Genomic DNA, 23,190 nt, shown 5'->3' with positions numbered 1-23,190 from the left:
AAATTGATCAATACAAATTGTTGGAGCCAGTGTTAACAGTGGGGCTGTGGAGTGGATCAAATTCTCTAAATCGTTTTGAAACATATCATGATTTACTCTTATTGATATATAATATTGTAGTGATCATATTTTCCATATTAAAACATAAAAGAATTGGAGGTGCAACAATGAATCGATTAGTCAACTGTCAGAAAATAAATCTGCATTAATTTTGATGATCAAGTTATCATTTCGGTCATTTTATAAACATAAACTCACTCATCCAAGCTTTGCAAATGTGAATATTTTCTGTTTTTTTAAGTCTCCAGATTTGGTGATAGTTTACATACCAAACGCTTTATTGATTCATTGAGAAAACAATTAGTAGGTTAATTGATAATGAAAATAGTAATTATTTGCAGCCTAAATTGGCTGCTGAAAGTCAAGTAGAAAAATAAAGCATTTCACTCCAAAATGAGTTTTGAAGTAAGTGATAATGTTAATAAGTATATACTACATAGAAAGTAGGACTGTGATTAATGGCTATTATGTCCAGCTCAATATTAAAAAATGTTTATAACCAGCAACAATAATCTGATTAATTAATATGTGCACTTTTATAATATACTACAAGTTACTCTACAGCAAATTAGAGATACTTAGTTGTTAAATCACTTACAGCATCTGCATGAGGTCTGACTAATCAACCACTGAGATCCTCTGCGGAGCCCAAATAAAGCCTCTTGCATGACAATGAAACATTCAGCATAAGATGAACCAGTTCTTAAAATAAATGACTGGATACGTGTCTGTAACAATAGTTGTGACATTTGTGTGTCACTCAAAATCATTTTCCACCACTATAATTATATACTGTACCATTCTGCTTTCTAACATTTCTATGGAGCTCAACAGAGACATAAACTGAAATATTACTATTGTGTTTTTTTCTGTATGAAGACAATAATGTAAACATTTCACGCCGCATACAGTAAAAACAATTACATCTCCTTCAACATCCCACTAACTATAAAGGGTGACATGTACTGTGGAGCAAAGATCATTTAGATTCAATCCTCAGGAGACAACTTCATGATCCTCTCAACATCACACTGATAACAGTTAATTAAAAAATCACCATTTGGCCAATCAAATGAGTGGCACTTGATGAAAAATTATATTTGTTTTAATTTACACCTCCAGGTAAAGTAATGGTTAAAGAGCTCTCAGAGGACCAGGACCAAACATAACAATCTGGCCTCAATGAGGGAAATTCTACTCTCATCTCAAGAGGCTTTACTGTGATAACCTGCTTGTTCCCATTCAGAAGGTGACTCATCCATCTAGAGTATAGACCCCCTCCTTCCTCAGGGCTGACTGAAACCTGTAGAGGATGCAATAGCAAAGTGAACAGAGACCTCTAGAGGTGAATATCTGCTAGTGCTGAGAAGACAAATGACGGCTGATGGAAGTCCACTAAATCCCAAGCATAGTCAGAACAAAAGTCTTACATAACACATCATCACCACAGCATCACAGCAGCTGCACGGTCTCACTAGATAAACTCGAGAGTCCAAATTTGAACTGAAACATAACAAATCTGCCAGCTCTGCTCTGTTGTTTCTGTCCTGTATGAAGAGAGAGGACAGCTACTCCTGCCAGTAGCACAAGCTGTTCCCCTGGCCAGTGGAAACTCCCAACACTAGCCTCTGATTAGGGGCCTCAAAGGTGCAGCATGTCAGGATACTTTACTCAAGACTTTCCCACTTTATGCATGCACGCATACACACGAACACAGTCAATTTTCCACCACTGCCTTACACACACAATGTCTCCGTGTGTGTGTGTGTGTGTGAGTGATTTATGGAGATGAAGTACCCCTCAGTTTCCACAGTTTTTCCCTCCACCAACAACCATTAGATTAACAGCCACTTTGGAACCAGTTTATACGTTCAGTAATCAGCATCACTTCATTAATCAGTTAATAAAACACAGCAGTTGTGGAGCACAAGGTACAGAGCCAGCAAGACCTTATATTCATCGCAAGGGGATGATGTAAGACAACATGCAATCAGCAAGACAGACTGCCTAGTAGGTTAGATTTGATTATACATATATGTTTTGGATTTTAAGCAGAATTAATGCTCTATAAATAAGACACTTCATCTAGTTATAGCTCAGATTGTTGTGAAGAGTTGTGCTCAAAAAGAACAATATGTAAAAGATGTGTTGTTATGTCATACTGGGTGTCTACTATAAGGCTTTAAGACTAAACTACTATATTCTTAGGGTCAGTGAATAAGGTGCATTACACTTTGATTTATTTTCCAACTCAGTTCTCCAGTCCAGATCATGCAAAGGGCAACATCCCCTCGTACCAGGCAGCTTCTTTGTCTGCAGCAGTGCAACTAATGTATAGAAACAAAGTTCAAACTCTGATACGTGACAAGATTGCTGCTTTAGAACAGGGTAAAATATCTATCCAGAAGTACTTTTACTGCTGTAACTAAGTGAGTTTATAATGTACTTGCACTTTTTCAGTATACATTTGATACCATTTTCATTTAAAATTATTTTTATGAACATATTGAGGTTTGTTACTACTGTTTTTCAAAAGGCAAGAAAAATGGTGAAGACCACATTGTGCTATTGTCATCAAATCAAGTGGATTTTATATTGATAAATAATATCTCACCACTTTAAGACATACTAGTGATATGGATGAATTCACATTAATGGAGTTACAGTCAGGATGCCCCACTGAGGCTGTTGAGGCACTTTTGTACTTGTCTTGCACTAAAAATGTAGTTTATTACTGGACACTATGACTGAACTGTACAGTGTATATTCAAAACATAACTGTAGTTATAGTATGGACGTAGGTTTTAGTCCTGTCTCTATTCTCAGATTGTTTATTATTTATGTCATGACATCTCTCTGAGTGTCCTGATCTCAAATGTATTGTGATTTTAATCTGAGGAATCAGATCTCTGACTGAATTTGAGGCTAAATTTTATGGTAAATGCCCCCTTGGTTATTTTTCTCTGTTCTTAGTGTATTTTCTTTTCCACTTTTGTTTTTTCCATTTTAGTACTGCTTTACCTGCATTTTTTATGCCTATTTTTATGTCTCCCTTCCAAAAGAGGTTTCCATCCTTAACAGTTCTTACCTGGTTAAATTTAAAAAAAGAAATAAGATAAAATATGTGACTATGCTGCTCTAACACGGTAGTTTTTCTCCTACCTCTACTCAATCTATCTATCTATCTATCTATCTATTAGTTGAGTAGTTTTCAGTAAGACATATTGTATGTAATCTCATTTCTTCTGGAGTGATGTTTAAGTCAAGTAACAACACCTCATATCTAAATTTCTACACTTCTGCTTAAGATTATAATTGATCACATCACATAAATCCCATCAGTCTACATGCTCCAGTAGTACTTCTGTATGCAATGCTCACCATAAAAACTGAAAAATGCTGTCACTTGACTGCCACCTGCTGTTTGAAAAGTAAACTCCACATCCAAGAAGAGCGGCGGCAGTGTGGCACAGGTCGCATTCAATCACCCGGCGTCCCCTTCCCCTCCTCCCATCCCCTAACTCGAAACCAAGAAATCTCAAAGTCCTGAAGTTGGCTTGCACGGCTGCTTATCAGCGACCGACTACTAACAAACAGCATTGTCTGGGTAAGAGCCAAAGGACAAAACTGTGCGGCGCTGCAGGAGGAGGAGGGGAGGTGGGAAGCACTTGTATAAAGTCAAAGGGCTGAACATGTGGGGCCACATTGACAGAGAGGCTCCAGACTGACGCCTCTGCGCTCCTGCGTCAATCTCTGAGGACGCTCATTGCAACATTTTTGCGAAGCAGGGATACACTGGATGATTTTTATTTCACTTGTTGTGGATTATTTATTTTCTTGAGCAAAATTTTTATTTTAGAAGAGCCTGGAAAGATGGATACATACATTTTGATTACCGTTTTGTCAGTGATGTACTCCTGGATTTTGTGCACAGGTAATTTTTTGCATGATCCTCCCAACAGCCAAAAGAATAGATTTAGCTGTTTAATCTAAGCAACAACACTAATTGTGGGTAAAATACAATTACTTGTATTATGTAAACGTTTAAATTTGAATCATACCTTTTGCATGAGTGCAGATCAAAATCTTGCTGCAATTGCATCATTAGGCTACCCTTTCCTATACATATAACATAGGTTAGTTATAGGTTTATAGTTTATGGACTCTGTTTTGATAACGATGATTTACTTGCAGTCCTATCAGCACCAGCTGGAGAGACACCCACCGCCTCCACCGTCACCCAGGGGCGCCATGTACGGACCAAGCGCTGCTCCTGCGCCACCTTCCTGGACAAGGAGTGCGTCTACTTCTGCCACCTGGACATCATATGGGTCAATACACCTGAGTAAGTCATCTTTAGCGTAATATTGTTTGACAACAGTTGCAGAAAAATTTAGTTTAACCTTTAAGAGGTTGTTTCTGGTAAATAAAAATGTATTAATAATTAATTACCCATATTGGATACAGTATACTTAAATATGATAGACAAGTAGCTAACAGTAAGCTAACTGTAAATTAACGTTTTTGCGGGTGAGGACGCTAAGTTAACTGTTTTGAGGGGTAAATTAACTGTACATAAAGTGCTGTTTTTCCTACCTTGTCAGTCCTGGATACATGTAACTTTGATAAATGGACTGTCACAAGCAGATTGAAACGTATTTTACCGTCATACATTCCTCGGTTTACCTAAATTGCTCGTGTTTTTTTTTTTTTTTTTTTTTTAACGTTTTTTTCAGTTATTTGACTCTAACTGTGTCCCTGTCTCATCTAGGCGCGTGGTCTCCTACGGACTGGGCAACGCTCCCAGGACGAGGCGCGCGGTCGCGGACTCCATGGCAACCAACAGCGGACCTCGCTGCCAGTGCCTCCGCGAGAACGACAACACATGCAGAAACTTCTGCCGACTGGAAAACCACCTCAGGTACTTTTAACACTGCTTCAAACCGCATCGTAAACAAGCAATGACAACCGTAAGCAACATATCTATCATGTTTATTGTCGATGATAACCTACTAAAAAACGAGTCTATCATTTTGTGCTTGTTTCCACCGCATGTTAGAACAAGTTTCGTTTCTTAAATGGGCTCCTAAATGCGTCGAAACAGCGGGATGAGTAATTGAAATGTTATCTAGCTGTCATCATCATGTGTGTTTTCTTTTTTTTTGTTTCGCTCACAGGTATGAGACATCGCCAGACACGGTGATCCGCTCCGCCGAGGGCGATGGTTGTGCTGGGGAGCAGTGCAAACACAAGCTGGCAGCCGACACGGGCAGGATTAAGAGGTAAGACAACCCGCTCAGACTGAAGAAGACTGAATGCCTTAAAGTGTGTTTGCAGAAAAAAATATAAATGGACACGTTAATTATATAACCTCACGCAACATTGAGGTCTTTTGTAGGGCACGTCATTTCTGCATGCATAAAACCCTCTGAGAGAGTCCTGAGAGATAAAAACAGTCAGCACGTGTTTTAGAGGCAGAAATTTGGGAGATTAACCTTCAAGCAGGGAATTCCCCGTATATTATGATGACTAAGCACCATTATGAATTCCATAAAACCTCTAAGATTGTGTGGAATTTACTAAAAAGTAAGCTGCATCACTTTTTCACCCTCAATTTAAGAGTAATGTGGGTTATGGCTCCTCTCTTCACTCATGTCCCATCTTGTTACAAAATTAAACCCTCTCAAAGTTTGCGGCGCCTTACGTCTGCACTGTGACACATTAATAAAAACGGAAAAATAAACTTCCATCTACTTGAGACATTTAGAAGTGTGTTGTGCATGACACTTGGCATACTTGGCTGTTTGAATGTGAGTGACAGACAGCTCGAAATCCACCTAGCTGTAGGCTTTACCTTTCGCATAACCTGAGAGCTCAGTGGTTCGGATGTCTGATTGCTTTTTCTGTCTTGTGTCTGCAGGATGAGGAGCAGCAACAAGAAACGGGTGTCGCCTCTAGCTCTCAGGGCTGCGTTGAAAACCCGCCTGCTGCTCGAGAAGTGGAGGGTGAGACAGCGCCACAGGGCAAGAGCATGGGAGGGCGAGAGCTCAGCCTCCTAAAAGAAGACAGATAACCTCCGCACCTTGTCATACAGAGGGGGAAAGAGTTTCATAACCCTTCTCTAAAGCCATCTGCCAAAGAGGAGTCCCTCAAGAAGACACTGGAGAGCCCCACGCAAGGCCGGAAAAACGTTCTCCGTGTTGGCTCGATGGCCGTCCTGAGGTGTCTGCAGCAGAGCAGAAAGCATTTACACCTCGACTTGGTTGCACTTCATCAGACAGATGAACGAGGTCAGAGACAATACAAGGGGAGTTCAGGTGAAGACAGATAAGCTGAACAGAGGACTTGGCCCCCACTCTGCAAAAATCAAAGACATTTATTGATCTTTTCAGGTGTCACGGTCAGACTCAGTCGCTCTACAGTCGCTGTAACATCATCTGGACTCAAAAAACCCCACCAAATAGCATTTCAAAAACTTTCCTGACATTACTGGGAGCAGTTAATAGAAATCTCTCAACCAAACACTGCCATATATGGATGAAGGCAGTTCTACTTATTATATTTCAAACATGCCATTATATTTCTCCCACAGATGCCTCCGTAGAAGGGATTATGTGTCTTGTGTCATCACTTTACTCAAGACATTTTTTCACTGACTGAAACTATTTACTGCATTTACGTAACAGGTCGTCTCCTGTATGTCAGGACACAGGTCATTCTAGCTGTGTCGTACTGTAGCTCCTGGGAGTTTTCCTTGCTATCACAGATTGGTTTGCATTTAGCATAATTTAATTTTTCACTAAATATGTTATGTTTGCTGTCGCTACTACGTACTGTGTGTTATTTATTTATTCATTTCATACATTGTAATCTGATGGCCATATTGGTTGTATGTTTGGTTTTGTCATTTCTATGAAATGTTTTGTCACTGAGGTGCCATATTCTGGCCAAACTTTAATAAATTTTTACACACTTATTTAAAACTAACTGATCAACTCCTTCTTCTTCTTTGGATCATAATTACGCCGATCTTTGAAGCTAAAATAGATGACGGACAGGAGAGAAGCTTTGACTCTCGTAAATCATTGTAAATCATAAAATAGAAAAAGCAAAAGTGAAAGAAAAACGAGTGAGACGGTGTGAGAGATCTGGATAAAGAGAGGGACAGACTCATGTCATAACAAGAAAGTGTTGATGTGGAAGACAAAGAGGCAAAAAACAATAAAGCCCTGCTAACTCTGCTCTTTTATCTGTGTGCCAAACCAGTGTATACACAGCAATTTCTGAATCAGCTGAAAGTGGATTCAAGGTTTTTTCCAGTAGCTTGGATTTCAAAGAAATCCAACACGTTGTTTATTTTCAGCCCTGCGATGATCTTATTTCTCTAAAATATCTTCTGGATATCAACAATCTACCACCTTCCAGCTTGAGCTTTTCCATCCTTTGCTAACAAGTGACTCAGCAAAATTCAACAAAGAGTCACTCTTATGTTAACCTCTTAACTACCTGACCTGGCCTTTAGAGACCCACCTATCCACTCACCTCTGGCACCTTATTGCAGATAACAGCTATTATTAACAGCTGCTGTCCCTTCATCAACCTTTACCACTCTTCCTTCAGGGGCCTTGCATCTGTTTTTTCTCCCTAAATGAACTCAGACCTCCTGGCACTTCCGCAGATATTTTTAATTTCGACTTGGATCAGCTTCATTTCATTTCAGTTAATCACTCATCCAGCTAATATCGCTGCTGTCAAAATAAAACCTTGGGTCTTTCTGCGAATGCCAACTTCCCAGGAACTAAGAGAAATGCCTGTTTGAGATAATCACATTAGTTTTCTTTTAAAAAAAAGTTTTAGCCCAAGATGCCGAATTTCCCAACCCATAAAACAAGCGTGTTATTCTTCAGTTCATGTGAAAATGTAAAAACCATAAAACTTGGATTTCACTGAACAGCAAAACCATTTCTACCAAAAAAAACCCTGATTAAGACTCACCCAGTAAATTTGGACACTGTTAAAAAACTGACAAACGTTCAAGCTCTGTAATTTCTTTTAGGTATAAGAGTCTTCAAAGTAGAAAGTCCTTCAAGGCGTTTTCTATCACCACAAACACTTTTTTCAAATTTTGCGAAGGAGAGATTAAAGCAGTGTGAACGTGTCGCATCAATATGTCAGATTCGTCCCTTTTGGATCTCGGCTCTTGCAGATGAACGTCCTACGAGTTATTCTTGGGTTCATTTCAAACAGTGGTGCTCCCATCACTCGTCAGAGTGCTGCTTGAACTGGCAGCGGAGAACAATCCAATGCAAATTGGTTGAAAAGTCTTATCTATCCAGCCCATTTAGCAAACAAATCCATGCAGGATTTTGTGCCTCGGGCTTATTGTAAGAAACACTGTTGTGTCCCTCTTGCGTGCAGAGTCCAATAATAATAATAATACTGATGTCATATTTTCCAGACAGACCTAGTTTTTGTTTGCAAAACAATTTTAAGACATGTCTGGTGCAGCAGTCAGTCAGGACTGCAGATAAAGACAATAGAGGATGGCAGAGAAAGTTTAGACATGCAAGAAGAGTGTTCAGCTAGATTTCATCCCACGATAAAGGTACAGCGTTCGCTGGTTTATGTAGCCAAACAAACATCTTGTTAAAGGAGGGGGATCTGCTGATGTGTATCTTCTCTCTTGTATAAGGAAATGCAATCAAGTCAACAAGAAACCGGCATTATAATGCAGAAAGTTATTTATCTACATGTTGCATAACAAGAGAAAGCAAATATAGATGCCAACACAGATGATGCTTTTCTATTTAAAAGTGGTTCTTTTACAGTAAAAATAAAAGTACTGCATTCAAACTTTTATATAGGTAAAAGTAAACAAGTATTATCAGCAAAATGTACCATAAGTACCAAATATAAAAGTGCACATTACGAGGATAAATGGTCTCCTTTAGCATGTGAGCAACTACTTTATACACTGTTGAGTAGTTCTGATCTGTGTAATGTAATGTAGTTTTATCATATGACTGAGAAACTGTGTGAAAGTTAGCTGTTAAATAAATGCAGTGGGATAAAATACAGTATTTGCATCTTAAATGTAGTGGAGTAGAAGCATAAAACATAAATAAGAAAGACTCAAGTAAACTTCAAGTACTTCCAAACTGTAAGAAAAAACATACAGCATTTGAGTAAATGTACTTATTTACTATGCACCATATCGCTGCAGCCCTTACACTGATTGAACTTGTTATCAGATTACCTTTATCAACATGTCTGCTGCATGTTGGCGTCTATGATTTAGCTCCTTCGCTCTTATCTTCAAGATCATTACAGGCCGTTTTACGTCATGAGCCAGCAATAACTTTTATTAAGCTGTCAGTTCTGCAGAGGCATTGCTAAAAGGAGATGCCTCCATGTACCTGCACATTGAAGAGGTTAACAGAATGTGGACGGGCCCGGGACCCAAAACAATGGCACTTACCCTCTGAGCTATGCAGCTCTATGCAAGAAACTCCCCTGAGACATTAGCTTTTGGCATAACTCATTAGTCTATTGAATAGAGCGAGCGCTAACATAATAGCCCATTACACAGCAAGGAATCTCCTCAACTCGACAGGAATTCTCCAGCTCAGGAGCCGAACAATAGGACTCTGTGCAAGGAACATCTGGGCGGGGCGGACTGGCCTCGATTTCTGACGTCTGACCAACACCCTTCTCTACCTCCACACGCCCAGGTTTCCAACTAACACTCCCCGCTGTGCCAAGACATCTCACGAAACCCTGCCGCAGCCCAACCAGAGGGGATTAATTACTTTGGCTGGTGTAGTCAAAGTCAGGATTTGGTTGAAAAGGTCACCAGGAGTCAGCTGGATGACTGAGCACCATGAGAAACCTGACAGGGAGGTTTACTTGAGGAGTGGGGGTTGGATCGGTGGGGGGGCCGCGGGGGGTAAGAGATGTCTGCTAGGCAGGAGAAAGTCAGACTGGCAACTTCAGCCTTGAGTGAATTTGATTTGTCGTCACGTGGAGATGAGAATGGAGTGGGAGTTGGATCGGTGGGGGGGGGGCAGTGGGGGGTAAGAGATGTCTGCTAGGCAGGAGAAAGTCAGACTGGCAACTTCAGCCTTGAGTGAATTTGATTTGTCGTCACGTGGAGATGAGAATGGAGATGACACACTTCTCAGACAGTAGATTAAGGGAATCTGTACAGGTATCTCTCAGCACTCTGTCTGCCTGTAATCCTGCTCTCAGTCCTACCCAACCCAACTTCTCCCTCCCTCCCTCTATCCCTCCCTGCCCTGCCTGCCAGGAGCACAACAAATACTGTAAAGCATTACAGAATATCCCCTAGACATTTAAAAAATGTTTTGCTGACGAGCACAAATGAGAGGATGAGTCGTGTCTGCAGTTATGCTTGGGCGCTTTTCCTGGCTTTATTTAACTTTGCTGCACTTTGAAATCAAAGAGAGTGGGGGGCCCTGTCACCCACTGCTCATATACACATTTGGAGGGAATGTTCAGAATGCGAGGAATTATACACCATGTTTCATAAACCAGCCACGGTCTGAACTATGTCATCCGAAATTAACTAAGGGATGATGAAAAACACTTATTCCATAGAATCTAAATATATACATATTACATAAGACATATATACAGTTGATACGTACAGATAGTAAATGCATTGGAAAAGATGCATTTATTTGGCACTTGAAGTAATTATTTGCATTTTTGTTGGAGTGGCTAACAGGTGTTAGTCTTAGAGCATACCAGATGGAGTAATTCCCCCTGTCGAACATTCATCAATGTCTGACAAGAAAAGGCCTGAGGGTGTGCTATCCACAAGTGCAGTTTTCTCTCGGTGCAAGCTTTAAATAGCAGAATTAACTTCACGGGGTCATATTTTGAAGTTATGATTCCCTTGAGGCTTTATTCTAAATAGAATTAAAATGGTTCAAGGTTATCTTATTCCAATAATAATGTGTTGCTGATAGGAATGTCCCTTTCGGCTTGAGAAGTTTTGACCCATATTTCTCCTTTAATTGTCAACATTAAGCGCTGAGATATTGGACCTAGATAAACATTACATTATCTGGGAAAACACTTTGCCGTGCCAACACTGCACACAGACAGATATCAATCTGATTTGGGTTTCCAAAGATAATTTCATAGACATATACATAAAGAAATGGGGACACTCGCTAACAGTAGCATGCACAGTGTTATTAAGGGCGTCTGTGTTGCTGTTTGTTTTGCTCTCCTTTGTCACTGTGTTTGTTTACATTGGTAGGTAGGTGGAGATGAAACTCTAATTCTGCCATTCCCTTTTTTCTTGCTTTGTCTCTCTCAACACATGATGAAAATCCCTTGTGAAGGATGCACAAGGTAAACGTTGATAGACAGTGATGGTGTGTAAGAAGCAGTGAAGGCTTCTCCTTTGTGTGTAAAACATTTCAAAACAAACTTTTCATCAGCGATTAATGCCATTATCTCAGTTCTAATTTGCTAATGTGTGTAAATAGCAATGCCATACTTCAGTCTTTAGACTAAGTGGGTTTGGAACAACAACTACTTTGTGTTAAATGATTTACCTCTGTAATTTCATTTGGCGCAGCTTGTCCAACAACACACAAACTGTGTGTCGAACACATTTTGACACAAGGCCAACATTTCCATAAATAACATGGACTTTTCTGGGTTTAAATTTATATTTTGGGGCTCTGCTGGTATATCTTTGCATGATTTACAGTTCAAAAAACTCCTTATTTTTCTTATACTGGTTCTTTATGCAGCCCCTCAGTTCAGCCTCTGTCTGAAACAAGCTGTTTTATCTCCTGTCTCTTTAAGGCCCGCCTCCTGATGAGCCCACTCTGTTCTGATTGACCAGCTTGGGAGGCTACATAAACAAACAGTAGCAGTAGGATTTCACTTCTTTTTCTCATAATTTACACAAAATTTAAACTTCTCAAATATATCTGTACATGTTCGAGCCAGAATCTGATCTGAAATATTCAAGCAGACAACATGAACAACCCACGGAACCAACTTAGCAACCACCTTAGCAACAAAGGCTACGGAGCTGACGGCTGTTTTTGGGCATTAACAAACTGACATCTGACATCCTCACGAAGTGGAGGTAATATTAATATACAAACGAAGCGTTCAGTGCAGGTTGAAACCCTAACTTTTGACTTGCAGGGAACATTTTACAGTACATACGTTCACCTCAAGACTTTTGATCATGTTTAACATAGACATCTGACATCATAACAGTATAAAAATAACAACAACAACAACATCAAAAATCACAAAAAGCATGACATGTACCCTTAAAAATTCTATAGTTTACTGTGCAGTAAATAGTTTGGATATCCAACATGTCAGTAACTTGTATAACAAGAAAAAAATCTTGTTTTTTGCTTCATGGCGTACTAGTTTTCAAATTATGTAATATTTTCCAAAACTATTTCAAACACCCAAGAGCTGGGAAGACATTTAACTGTTTGAAAATCCACCAAAATTTGAGTTACACAATCAGCTTTGGGATGCAATTCAAAATACAGTGACATCCAAGAAATAGTTTAACTTTGTGTTGCTTCCTTTATGAGAGTAAGATATCAATCTCATTTTTATAAATATTTCTGTACATATTTAGACATTTTGGGAAAATATGCTTATTCACTCTCTTTTAGAGAGTCAGATGAGAAGATTGATACCACTCTTATGTCTGTATATTCAATATAAGGCTAGAGCCAGGAGACTGTTAGCTTAGTTTAGCATCTGAAATCAGGAAAAAACAGCTAGCCTGGCTCTGTCCAAAGGTAACAAAAAAAAAATCCACCTACCATCACCGCTAATGCTCACTAATTAACATGTTATATCTTGTTTGATTGACCTGCACAGAAACCAAAGTGTAAAAAAGACAAGATGTCTGCCAGAAGCAGTGACTAAGCTGTTAGTTTTATCATACTCGTACTCATACTTACAGACAAAACTATTCCTTTAAGGACGGAGCTGGAGTCAGGACATGTTTAACCTAGTTTCACATAAAGAAAGCAGTGAGTGAAACAAATACACCCACCAGCACCTCTAAAGCTCACTAATTAACACATTGTATTTTGTTTGTTTAATCCCTACATAAACAGAAATGTGAAAAACAACAATTTGCGGATGTTATGGTTTTATTTTTAAACTCTGGACAGAGCAAGAATAGCGATTTCCCTGTTTCCAGTATTTTTGCTAAGATTAAAGCTAAAATTAGATTAATATTTATCTTCTCATCTCAGTCTCAGAAAAGAAACACATTTCCCAAAATGTTGGACTCTTCCTTTAACAACAGCTTCACACACTGACCCTGAACACACCTAACCCAGTTTGTTATGAGAGATAAATGACCTGAGCCAGTCTTCAGAGCCTCCGCCATCCAGCTGCCAGCGACAGCAAACCTGGGCTGGGACAGCACCGAGAGTCCGGGTTGTTGTTTTGACAGGACGACTGCCAAGTGATAAACTTCGGGGTTAGACTCATTGTGTCAAGTCTTTTTATACTCCATCATCATCCTCTTTAGCTCAGCCTTTCATTGTATATGGCTGTGCCAAGATGATTGTTCATGTTGTGGCCTGGAATTTTTAATTCCCCTCTATTGTCAACAAAAAATTTAGTGGTTAAATCAGACAGCAGTCTCAGCCAAAACAATAACACATGTCACTAGCTATTTTCAACTCTGCATTGACAGTATTCTTAATATCTCTGGAGATATTTTTATAACCTCATGAATTCAGCTGCATTTTGTCACATAATCATTATTCAATTATTTTTCAAGGAGTGACAGATAATCTTTGGACAATCAGATTACATAACGTGCTGACATTTCTGCTTGTAATAAATGTTGTTTGAATGAGTCAGAACTTTGTCCAAGCCTTGATTGCGACAGGTAGCACTATATCATCGTGTCACTTTATTATACCATCGCAGACTTGCAATATTTAAGCAGATTTAATAGAACAAATAAGCTGGTTGCAGCAGCCTTCTATGTGTATCCAGTTTCTTAGGTGTGTTAAGTTAGATCGATGTAGTTCAGTGGAAGTTCAGAGATTTAATCCCATCCTGAGGCGGGAAATAAGGGAGGAACAATACGGGATGAGCTGCAGAAAAAAAGTGCTCTAAAAATACGGGATCTTGCAGGAATGAGAAGACTGTTGACATGTGTGCACTGGCACAATGTGGATGCAGCCCGAGATGTAGACATCCAAATTCTTTGAAGTGAGGAGCAGCGCAGGCCAACAGGTCTGTGCAAAGTGCAATCAGAGGAATGAGCTGGGGCACTTACAGGTGAGGCCTTATTGGAAGGGCCACTGCTCACACTCAATCTGTTTAAATTTGGTGTGTGATCTGCTGTAAACTGTGAGCTTTCAGGACTGAAACATATCAGTACAGAGAGGGACATGTGGAACATTTGGAGAGGATTCCTTCATGTTATCATAAGGTCTGCGACACCAGTTTCTCAACCTTTTCAGTATGTAACCCCTTAAAGTTACCCTGTGCAGTTTTTGACCACTAGTAGCGCTATGGAGCAATGTTTTTATGAGCTGGTCCCCATTGTGACACTGGTTTGTGTTGAATATTTGCAAGAAGCGCAATTCATATCCTGTTGTGGTGACGCTATCAAACCAATCGACATTTGGTGATGCTAACACTCCAACAAACAGAGCGATGTGCTAACAAAGACAGTGACGAAGAAGAGCGCGTGCAAGTAAACATAGAGGTGAATGATGCACAATTTAAAATATTTTTAGAAGCAGCTCTGGAATGTTTTATGAGGAAAGAAATGCATTCAACACGTTTGTTAGACCTTATGCGTTTTTGTGAGAAACAATGAATGTAAACGTAACTTTTGTTTGTTTACAAGAAAACTCCAAATGGCACCTTTAATACAAAGAGTGGCATCAAGCTTCTTGTGAAAGCAAATAGGTTTGTTTCAGTTTGTTTTTGGAAATTATTTTTACAACAGAATTACCCTTTAACTAATTTCAGTTTGTAATTGAGCTCACATAATCCTCAACACTACAGTACCGTGTACAAGGATGTACAATAGCACAAACCAAAGAATGAACTACATTATATGGAAGACATAATCCATTACCTTGACCCCCTTCAGTAAAAGTACTGTACATACTGTAGATGTGGATGATATCCACAGGTTGGCTAATATCCTTGAAAATTATCTGCAAGGCCGAGGGGTTAAACACTTACATCACTGATAAACTGGAACTGTACCGTAACTGTTAACCTTTATTTGGTTGGTTACGAAAGTTTCTCTTTTTTCTCTTTTACTCTGTAACACATTCCAGACATATTTGCTGCAAGACTTTGTCCTATTTCCCAAAGAATCTGTCAGTCTCCACCGAGGCCCCACACGTCCCCACTCAACACTGAATACCACACTCGCAGCACCAGCGGAAATATAGACGGTGCAGACAGCGCAGCTGCACTAGAGGCCCGCGGTCTGACAGGTCCTGTGGTCCCATCACGTGAGAGATTGAGAATCACAGAGAGATGTATGAGTGGTACGGACAGAAAGAAGAGCTGCTACAGATACATATAGGTCTTTTTTCATAAAATTTAAGGGAATCAGGTGTAACCAGACTAAATGTGTGTTCAGACAGAAATTGGGCACATGAATTTGCATACCTAGTAAATGGAAAAACTTGGATGCCAATCCACCTGGGGCAGCGCAAATTAACAAGAAGACGTGTCTGTGAGAGTTGAAAATATCCTGGAGCTTTATGAATCTGTTTCATGAACCTACAGAAAGAACTGGAGTTTCTGGTGAGTTCGGAGTTCAGTCAGAGGCTGCATCGAACACAAACACAGGCCCGCTCCTGTATCAAAGTCATATTAATGACCCGAGGCAAAAATTCACTTTGCTCCTTGTCTGAACAAACCTCAAGAGCCTACAGTCACACTAGCAGCTCTGTGAGGCTATAGTTAAGTACAGCTTTGCTTTGAGCTAAATGCTAACATCAGTATGCTAACATGCTAACAATAACCACACTGACATGCTGATGCAAACATTCCCGGAGGATGAATCATGCTGATTTTAGTGATTATCTGACTTTCTATCTAGCGCCATAATGAGGATCATGGTGTTGTTTTTTTATTGAAATGTTTCGACAGTTACTGGATGGATTGCCATGAAATTTGGTGCAGACATTCATGTCTCCCTCAGGATGAATCAACTCTGGTGATCCCTTAATTTTTCATCCAGCATCATCACCACATCAATATTTAGTTTATGACTAAATGCCTGTAAAACTAATGACAGAGCTGCTAGCATGGCTGTTGACTCTTAGTCTTGTAATTGTTCATTTTGTACATTAACTCATCTTCATAATTTATCTAAAAGTACCTTGCTACTGTTTGCACTTTCTGATTTATTATACAGTTACTTTGTGCAATTACAATGAATCAACTCTAATCTAATATGAAGGACATTGAAATTGAACAAAAATGTCAACAAAGCTTTGCAGAACTAGATTTTAATAATATATGTATGTATGTGGGCAAACATCAGCATTAGTACAGGGATTAATTTTGTGCTGTTGTGCAAAACCCTGCACCCTCTTGCAGTTTTGCAGTCTGAAGTGCTTCTTCTGTTACACAAGCATGAGCAACCAAAGTTTATGTAAACGTCCAATTATAGTCAACTGAAAGGTCAACTGTTGATGTGATTATCTGACTGTTTGTGTGAATTGGTCCATTTTTCCAAAGTGTAGTCTGGACAATACAATTCAGCTCACTGCCAGTAAAACAGCCACCATTTTGATGCAGTGTGTGTGTGTGTGTGTGTGTGTGCATGTATGTGTGCTTGTTTATATGCATGTGCATTTGCATCTCACTGTGGCCTGTCATCACAAGCAACAGCCACTGACTTCCAGACAAAGTTGCGCACAAACTGAGCTCACTGACACTAAAATGATATGTGTTTCCACATTCTGCTATCATTCCTGACTGTCAGCAATAACCGAACTACTACAGTCTTATAATGTTGCTGTGACCCATCGCTGAATAATATACCCTCTCCCTCACTGCTTTGGTGCTATCTCCCAGAAACAAAACATGATTGTGTGCACCTGCAAGATGTTGAGGCAGTCGTTCCCAAACAAAACTCAAACTCTGTCAACAGCGTGTGAGTCCGCTGACAACTAACACACTGTCAGACAACTGTAACCCAAACAACATGAAAGATTATCACAACCGAAAGTGAACCCCCACCTAAACTGATGTATCTAACGAGAAGATTTGTCATTTAGAGTAAATGTTAGTAGAAAATTATGTAACATGCTTAAAATGAAACTGAAATTGTAATACATTAATGTTTTTTTTTTAAATTGTTATTCAACAGTGTGCTGCCAATGCAGGAGATGTTATAAATTCAAATGATTCAGGAGTTTGTGTTCACAGTTATTAAAAGCACCAAATGTGGATAAAAAATGGATTAGGATACAAATCATGTATTCATTCCTCCTTAGAAATAACAGGACATGGCTTTTTGCACAAAGATACAAATGTTGTAGACTATGTTGTTGCTGCACGCTGACTAATTTTCAACCCAAAGTTAGCCAAGCCATACCCCGTGGGAATCTCTGCTGCTTGTTCATCTCAAAAATGAATCACAACTTACAAAAAAGAGGAAGAGGAAAACATGGCTCATAATTTGTTAACAGCAATCTACTATTTGTCACACATTTCTGTGGTAAATCATTCAGTTAACTGTTAAAAATTAATCCACATACCTGGACCACACCTGTTGGAGTGAACTGAGATTTAGGAGGGTTTTTTTAGGTGCCAAAATTCTTGTGACCCTTGTGCAACAGTGTGGTCAAGTAGTCATGAGAATTTAAGTATGGTAAACTTTTGTATTCAATTTTAACAGTATGTAGGAATTGCAAAAAAAAAAATGGTGATATATTTCAAACCTGCTTTTACTTCTTTATTTGACACGGTTATATGGTATGAGTCAAAGAAATGATCTAACAAATGTCCTGTCCACTTAGAGGTCAGGACCCCAACATTTGGACAGCAGCATAAGGTTTGTTCATTAGGAGGTTTGGTTTAGAAGATCTGGACCAGACATACGATATCTTTCTTAAATAATAGCGCTCACATTTACAAAATACATGATAATGACGCAGTAATGTGACAACCTAGCTATAAAAATATCTTCTTACTATAACTTTAACCAAAACATCTATAAAAAAAGATGTATTGTTTAACAGAATGCGTAACTGCCCTGTTATTGGTGGTTGTGATGATTTATATAGCATTTAGACAAGTTACAATCTAAATTTTATTGACGACAAGTTTCGTAATTAATGCTTTAGGTCAATTACCAGAAGCCAAAGTGTCAAACATGCGCTCCTCCCAGCTTCTCAAAATGTGAGGATTTCCTGTTTTATGCTGTTTTGAATCATTGTAAATTAAATACGTTTTGGTTTTTGACTGTTGATTGGCCAATACAAGTAATTTAAAGACGTCACCTGGCTTTGAGAAGTTGTTATTTTTTACAATACACCAACATATTCCAAACAAAAGGTTTAATAGATTAATTTAAAAAATGCTAAACAGATTGATCGATAATAAAAATAATAGTTAGTTGCAGCCTTAATAGAAACTACAAATGAACTAAGGATGGCAGCATGCCTGTTGGAGGGTCAGATCTCATCCCTCCTCTCCCGCCTCGACTGTGGGGCCCAGATGTTCTACCTGATCCCCAGAGGGGTCCCACACCAACCATGCCTTTATGAGGGCTATTTGGGACGCCATTCAGGCTGTGATGACCTTCCCTTCAGGCCAGGGCCTCGGGGCAGAGAGGGAGGTGCAGAGAAACAACAGGGTCAATCAAATCCCCTCCCTGCTTTGAATGGCCTCCATTCGTCCAAACTTCACAAGCTCGAGAGAAATATAATGGTGAAACACTGGGAACGGACACATGAAGGCAGCAACTGTGACACTGTTGCACTTCTAAAACAACTGAAGAGGGTGAGAGGTCGCAAGTTAGGTGTTGTGGTTGTAACTAAGACAAAGATAAGCTCTGATTGTCTCTGAACTCGACTTTAGTCCTGTTAAATATAAACTTCTAATACAGTACGGCAGCTGTTACATACATAAACTACTACTGTAACACCTGCAAACCCACAGATGGTACAGTAGCAGTTTGCAGGTGTGACCTCAAACGCTATATTATCTATGACTCTTTGACATAAAGCTGACAAAAGATAAGAATATTACAGCAAATCTGGAGGTTTATGTTTTGGTCTGGGATAAAAGGAAAATGTACATCATTCTTGTTTGGGTGCTGTATTAAAATTAAATATTATGCACTGCTTTGTAGTAATCGTCTGACATCACATACTGTACCAAAACACTGCTCCTTTTGATGGCAACATGAAATGTAACTGATGCCTCTTGTCAGCTTGTAAACACTGAGCAGCATGGTCCATAAATATTTAATTTGTTCTTATGAGTGTAACATACATAGAACATGGACAAAGTCTACTTCAAGCTTATTATCAATTGTATAGCAAATATATTATACAGTTATAAAATTATGCAGTCTAAATAAAAAAAATAAAAACAAGATCTAAATTTTGAAGCTCCAATAGCGGCCCCTAGAGGTTGTTCCTGGGGGATGCAGCCCTGTTAGCGTTCAGTACACAGTAAAAACTAACTTTAATAGTATACTGTTTGAGCAGGTTGTTGGAAGTCGTAGTACACAAGAAATCATTGCACTTTTACATTTTGTGTGCAAACAGATGTCATGAAACACAAAAAGAAAGAAAAATGTTTTCCCAGGAGTAAAACTTTCACTTTCAGTCTCTCTATTCAGCATTTATAAGCAGTATTCAAACACTTAAGAACTTTATAACACACTATAATGTGTTACGAGCTGATATATGTAGCAATTGTAACTTCTCTGAAGACATTTTATTATTACAACTGTGTTTTACTATATTATCATTCATCATATTTTAATACACCAACATCAACATTATGGGGCCCACATGAAGAGTAAATGTTTGTATACTGCTTATAAATGCTAATATTGGGGACTTGTAGTGGATACGAAGCAGTCAATAAAGTTTACATAATTTATTACAAGGATTTACACTCAAATCAACAATTATATAATAAACATGACAAATATAAACATATAAATGAAAAGAGAAACCCTGTTATATCTTTCGTGGTGAGAGCGCCACCATCTTACAGTACTATAAACTGTGACGTCACAGGGCTGGTTGGACTGGCTGAGTACATTGATCAGCATTTTATATTTTCCGCCAAACACAACCACCTCCTCACACATTTCCTGCAAGATCGTTACTATAAACTGTGACGTCACAGGGCTGGTTGGACTGGCTGAGTTCAACAGACACAAAGATAGAAACAGTGAACGGTAAAGACAAAGATAGAAACAGTGGATGTCTGTGGAAAGTTTAACAATCCAGAATTTCATCATATCAGTACGATCAATTAAAACACAATTTCCAGTCATATACATATGTCACCAGACAGGCAACAGAAGGCCAGTTTTCACTTCCAAAGGCAAACACTCATTTCCTTAAACGCACAGTAGTAGGTAGAGTAATGAAAACATGGAATTCTTTACCACTGGTACTGACTAAATTAACACAGAAATCAATGTTTAAAAAGCAAATAAGGACACACCTGGCAACAACATATTTGTAGGATGCTTCGCATATGCAGATTTGTAGTTTTTTGCTGTGTAAGTTGTACTCATACATATTAATGTTTTCTAATATATGTCTCATGTATGCCATTTGTGTTGACTGTAATGTTTAATGTATGTTTTAAAATGTGGACCCCAAGAAGACTAGCTGTGATTTAGGGCACAGCTAATGGGGATCCTAACAAATAAACAAATAAACAGTGAATGGTAGAGACAAAGACAGTGAGACAGTGAAAGATGGAGACTGGGAAGCCACAGGACAGAAGAAGACAAAAAGGAGGCCACTACTGTATTGCTCCTGGATGTACAAATGAGTTTTATAGGGTGAAAGCCACGGACAAGCCCATTTTCATAAACTGCAGCTGAAACAGAGAACAGTACTGCTGCGCTGGGTAGCGGCACTAATGAGAGAGAGCCCTCCGATGGGCATTGACTCCAGGGTTTGAACATTTTCTGGAGGGAGATTAGATAGAGAAGACCTTTGAGGTGGGCAAGCTAGTGGTCCGCCGGACCAACAGACTAAAGCCTCAAGTTGCTCCGTCTGTTTTAAATTTCACCGCCTATAACATGAGCTCTACTGACCACCCAACATACTCTGACAACAGCGGAACAGAGTCATTGATCACATCTTTCACTCCAAACAGAAGCATTCATGAACAACTGGAGGATTGACTTGTTTTTGTTGTTTTTTTTAACCACAACTAAATAAGCATTTTAATGTCAGCTCAACCTGCTCACTACTGCACTGGTTTTATTCATGACCAACATGACCATAACACTAATAAATCAATATCAATATGAGCCAATAGTAGCAGCAGTAGGCTAAATAATATATTTATGTATATGGAAATTTTTCAGTATTTCAGTCTAGTCTAGCTTTTGCCTTTTACTGAACTTATATTTTAGATACTACCAGTTGATAATCAGTCTCTAAAAACTAGTACTAGTAACTATTATAGAAAACAAAAAAAAAATCATTGGTTAATTAATAAAATCTAATAAATTAATAAAAAAATAATGATGTGATTTCAAACGTACATTAAGTACACACTAATGTTGTTGATGCAGCTGAAAAATCAGCCTGCCTACTTAGGTGACAGCGACAATTAGATCATCAAGTATATGCTTATAGGCTTTCCGAGCTCTGTAGCAAAGGAGAAGTACATTGATCAGCATTTTATATTTTCCGCCAAACACAACCACCTCCTCACACATTTCCTGCAAGATCGTTAACAATAATATAGTGTCATGTCCGTTTCGTACAGTTCCCGGTTCTTGCTAAGTTCCCCTTTTCCAACAATCACTTCTGAGAATCTGGGTCACCATGTAAAATGCACCTCGGATAACCTTTCTATTTCTTCTTTCCTAACAGAATAGACATTAAGTCCCCTCGACAAAAAAGTGAAAAACACCTTGGCAAGACATCTTACTTAAAAACAGAACAATGTGATGACAACATATAAAGGTCAATAGACAGGTTCGAGAGTCGAGAGTTTTATTGCACCTGTGAGAAGCTTCTTCATTTCCCTTTTGCATTTTATTGCAGGACAGTATTGTTCATGGATTCTGAGTCCTTATCTGTACAAAGCTGAAAAATCGACCCATTAAAGGTAAATGTTTGCTCGTTCGATTTTGATACTTTTAGTGTACAAGTGGACATTTGGACTGAAACATCAGGAAGTCACTAAGAAAAACAGAGTTGTCCTATGGGATTAATATCCATAGTGAATGTAAATGAAAATGTGGCCATTAGTTGGACATAGGTGCCTGGTTATGTATTAAAAATGGGGGAGCAAACTTGGAAAGGTACATAATTGGTGGGGGGATCTAGGGGTCCTCCCACATTTAAAAAAAAATTGTAATTTAAAACAAATTTCCTGCATTTCTACACTACCTAACCTCTTGCTTTAAATCAATAAAGAGCCACCTGCACTAGTCTAGATTAGTTAGATTGAGGGTGCTATGGCAACCAGGAATGCATGAAGAACAGTGTATAATTGGGTGGATGACGGCAGGAAATGATCATTAGAAGAATGGCTATTTCATATTATTAATTATATTCATAAAAACATTATGTAGCCTTAAATGTTAGTAGGTTGCAGGCTACTAGGGCATCTTCAAAGTTAAACAAGGACAAACAATTTATTTAATGAAATAGTCTTACAACACATCACTATATGACTTGTATAATTAAACCTGGTTAAACAATGTTAAACCTGAGGGCTGCTATTCTCAATACTCACATGGCCATCTTCAAAGTCTAACAACTGCAATAAAGTAAAAACAATTTGGATGAATGAAATGGCCTCACAACAACTATCTAATTCCAATCCCACACACAGGTTCTAGTGGTAGCTATTGTAGTTGTAATGTTATACAGG

The 23,190-nt window shown here is 38.8% G+C and overlaps 1 protein-coding gene and 1 long non-coding RNA gene across 2 annotated transcripts in view; one reads left to right on the top strand and one right to left on the bottom strand.

Annotated features, from left to right (window-relative positions):
- The window catches only part of LOC121913555, a 61,638-nt gene that overhangs the window by 3,480 nt on the left and 34,968 nt on the right, over positions 1-23,190 (bottom strand). The gene's annotated exons all lie outside the window — the stretch shown is intronic.
- On the top strand, positions 3,537-7,047 carry edn1 (endothelin 1). Its single transcript, XM_042436208.1, has 5 exons — positions 3,537-3,994; positions 4,255-4,405; positions 4,832-4,981; positions 5,238-5,342; positions 5,981-7,047. The coding sequence occupies exons 1-5, from the start codon at positions 3,934-3,936 to the stop codon at positions 6,117-6,119; spliced, it is 606 nt and encodes a 201-aa protein (XP_042292142.1). The 5' UTR covers positions 3,537-3,933; the 3' UTR covers positions 6,120-7,047.

The sequence above is a fragment of the Thunnus maccoyii genome, chromosome 15 (assembly GCF_910596095.1).
Source record: "Thunnus maccoyii chromosome 15, fThuMac1.1, whole genome shotgun sequence".
Lineage (NCBI taxonomy): Eukaryota > Metazoa > Chordata > Actinopteri > Scombriformes > Scombridae > Thunnus > Thunnus maccoyii.
Note: the sequence above shows the minus strand (reverse complement) of the source record. Positions and strands in the feature narration are given on the sequence as shown.

Excerpts from the sequence above, each read along its gene's own strand:
- edn1 (XM_042436208.1), top strand. The coding sequence starts at position 3,934 with ATGGATACATACATTTTGATTACCGTTTTGTCAGTGATGTACTCCTGG. Across the intron at positions 4,406-4,831 it reads ATATGGGTCAATACACCTGA|GCGCGTGGTCTCCTACGGAC; the intron begins GTAAGTCATCTT and ends TGTCTCATCTAG. Across the intron at positions 4,982-5,237 it reads CGACTGGAAAACCACCTCAG|GTATGAGACATCGCCAGACA; the intron begins GTACTTTTAACA and ends TTTCGCTCACAG.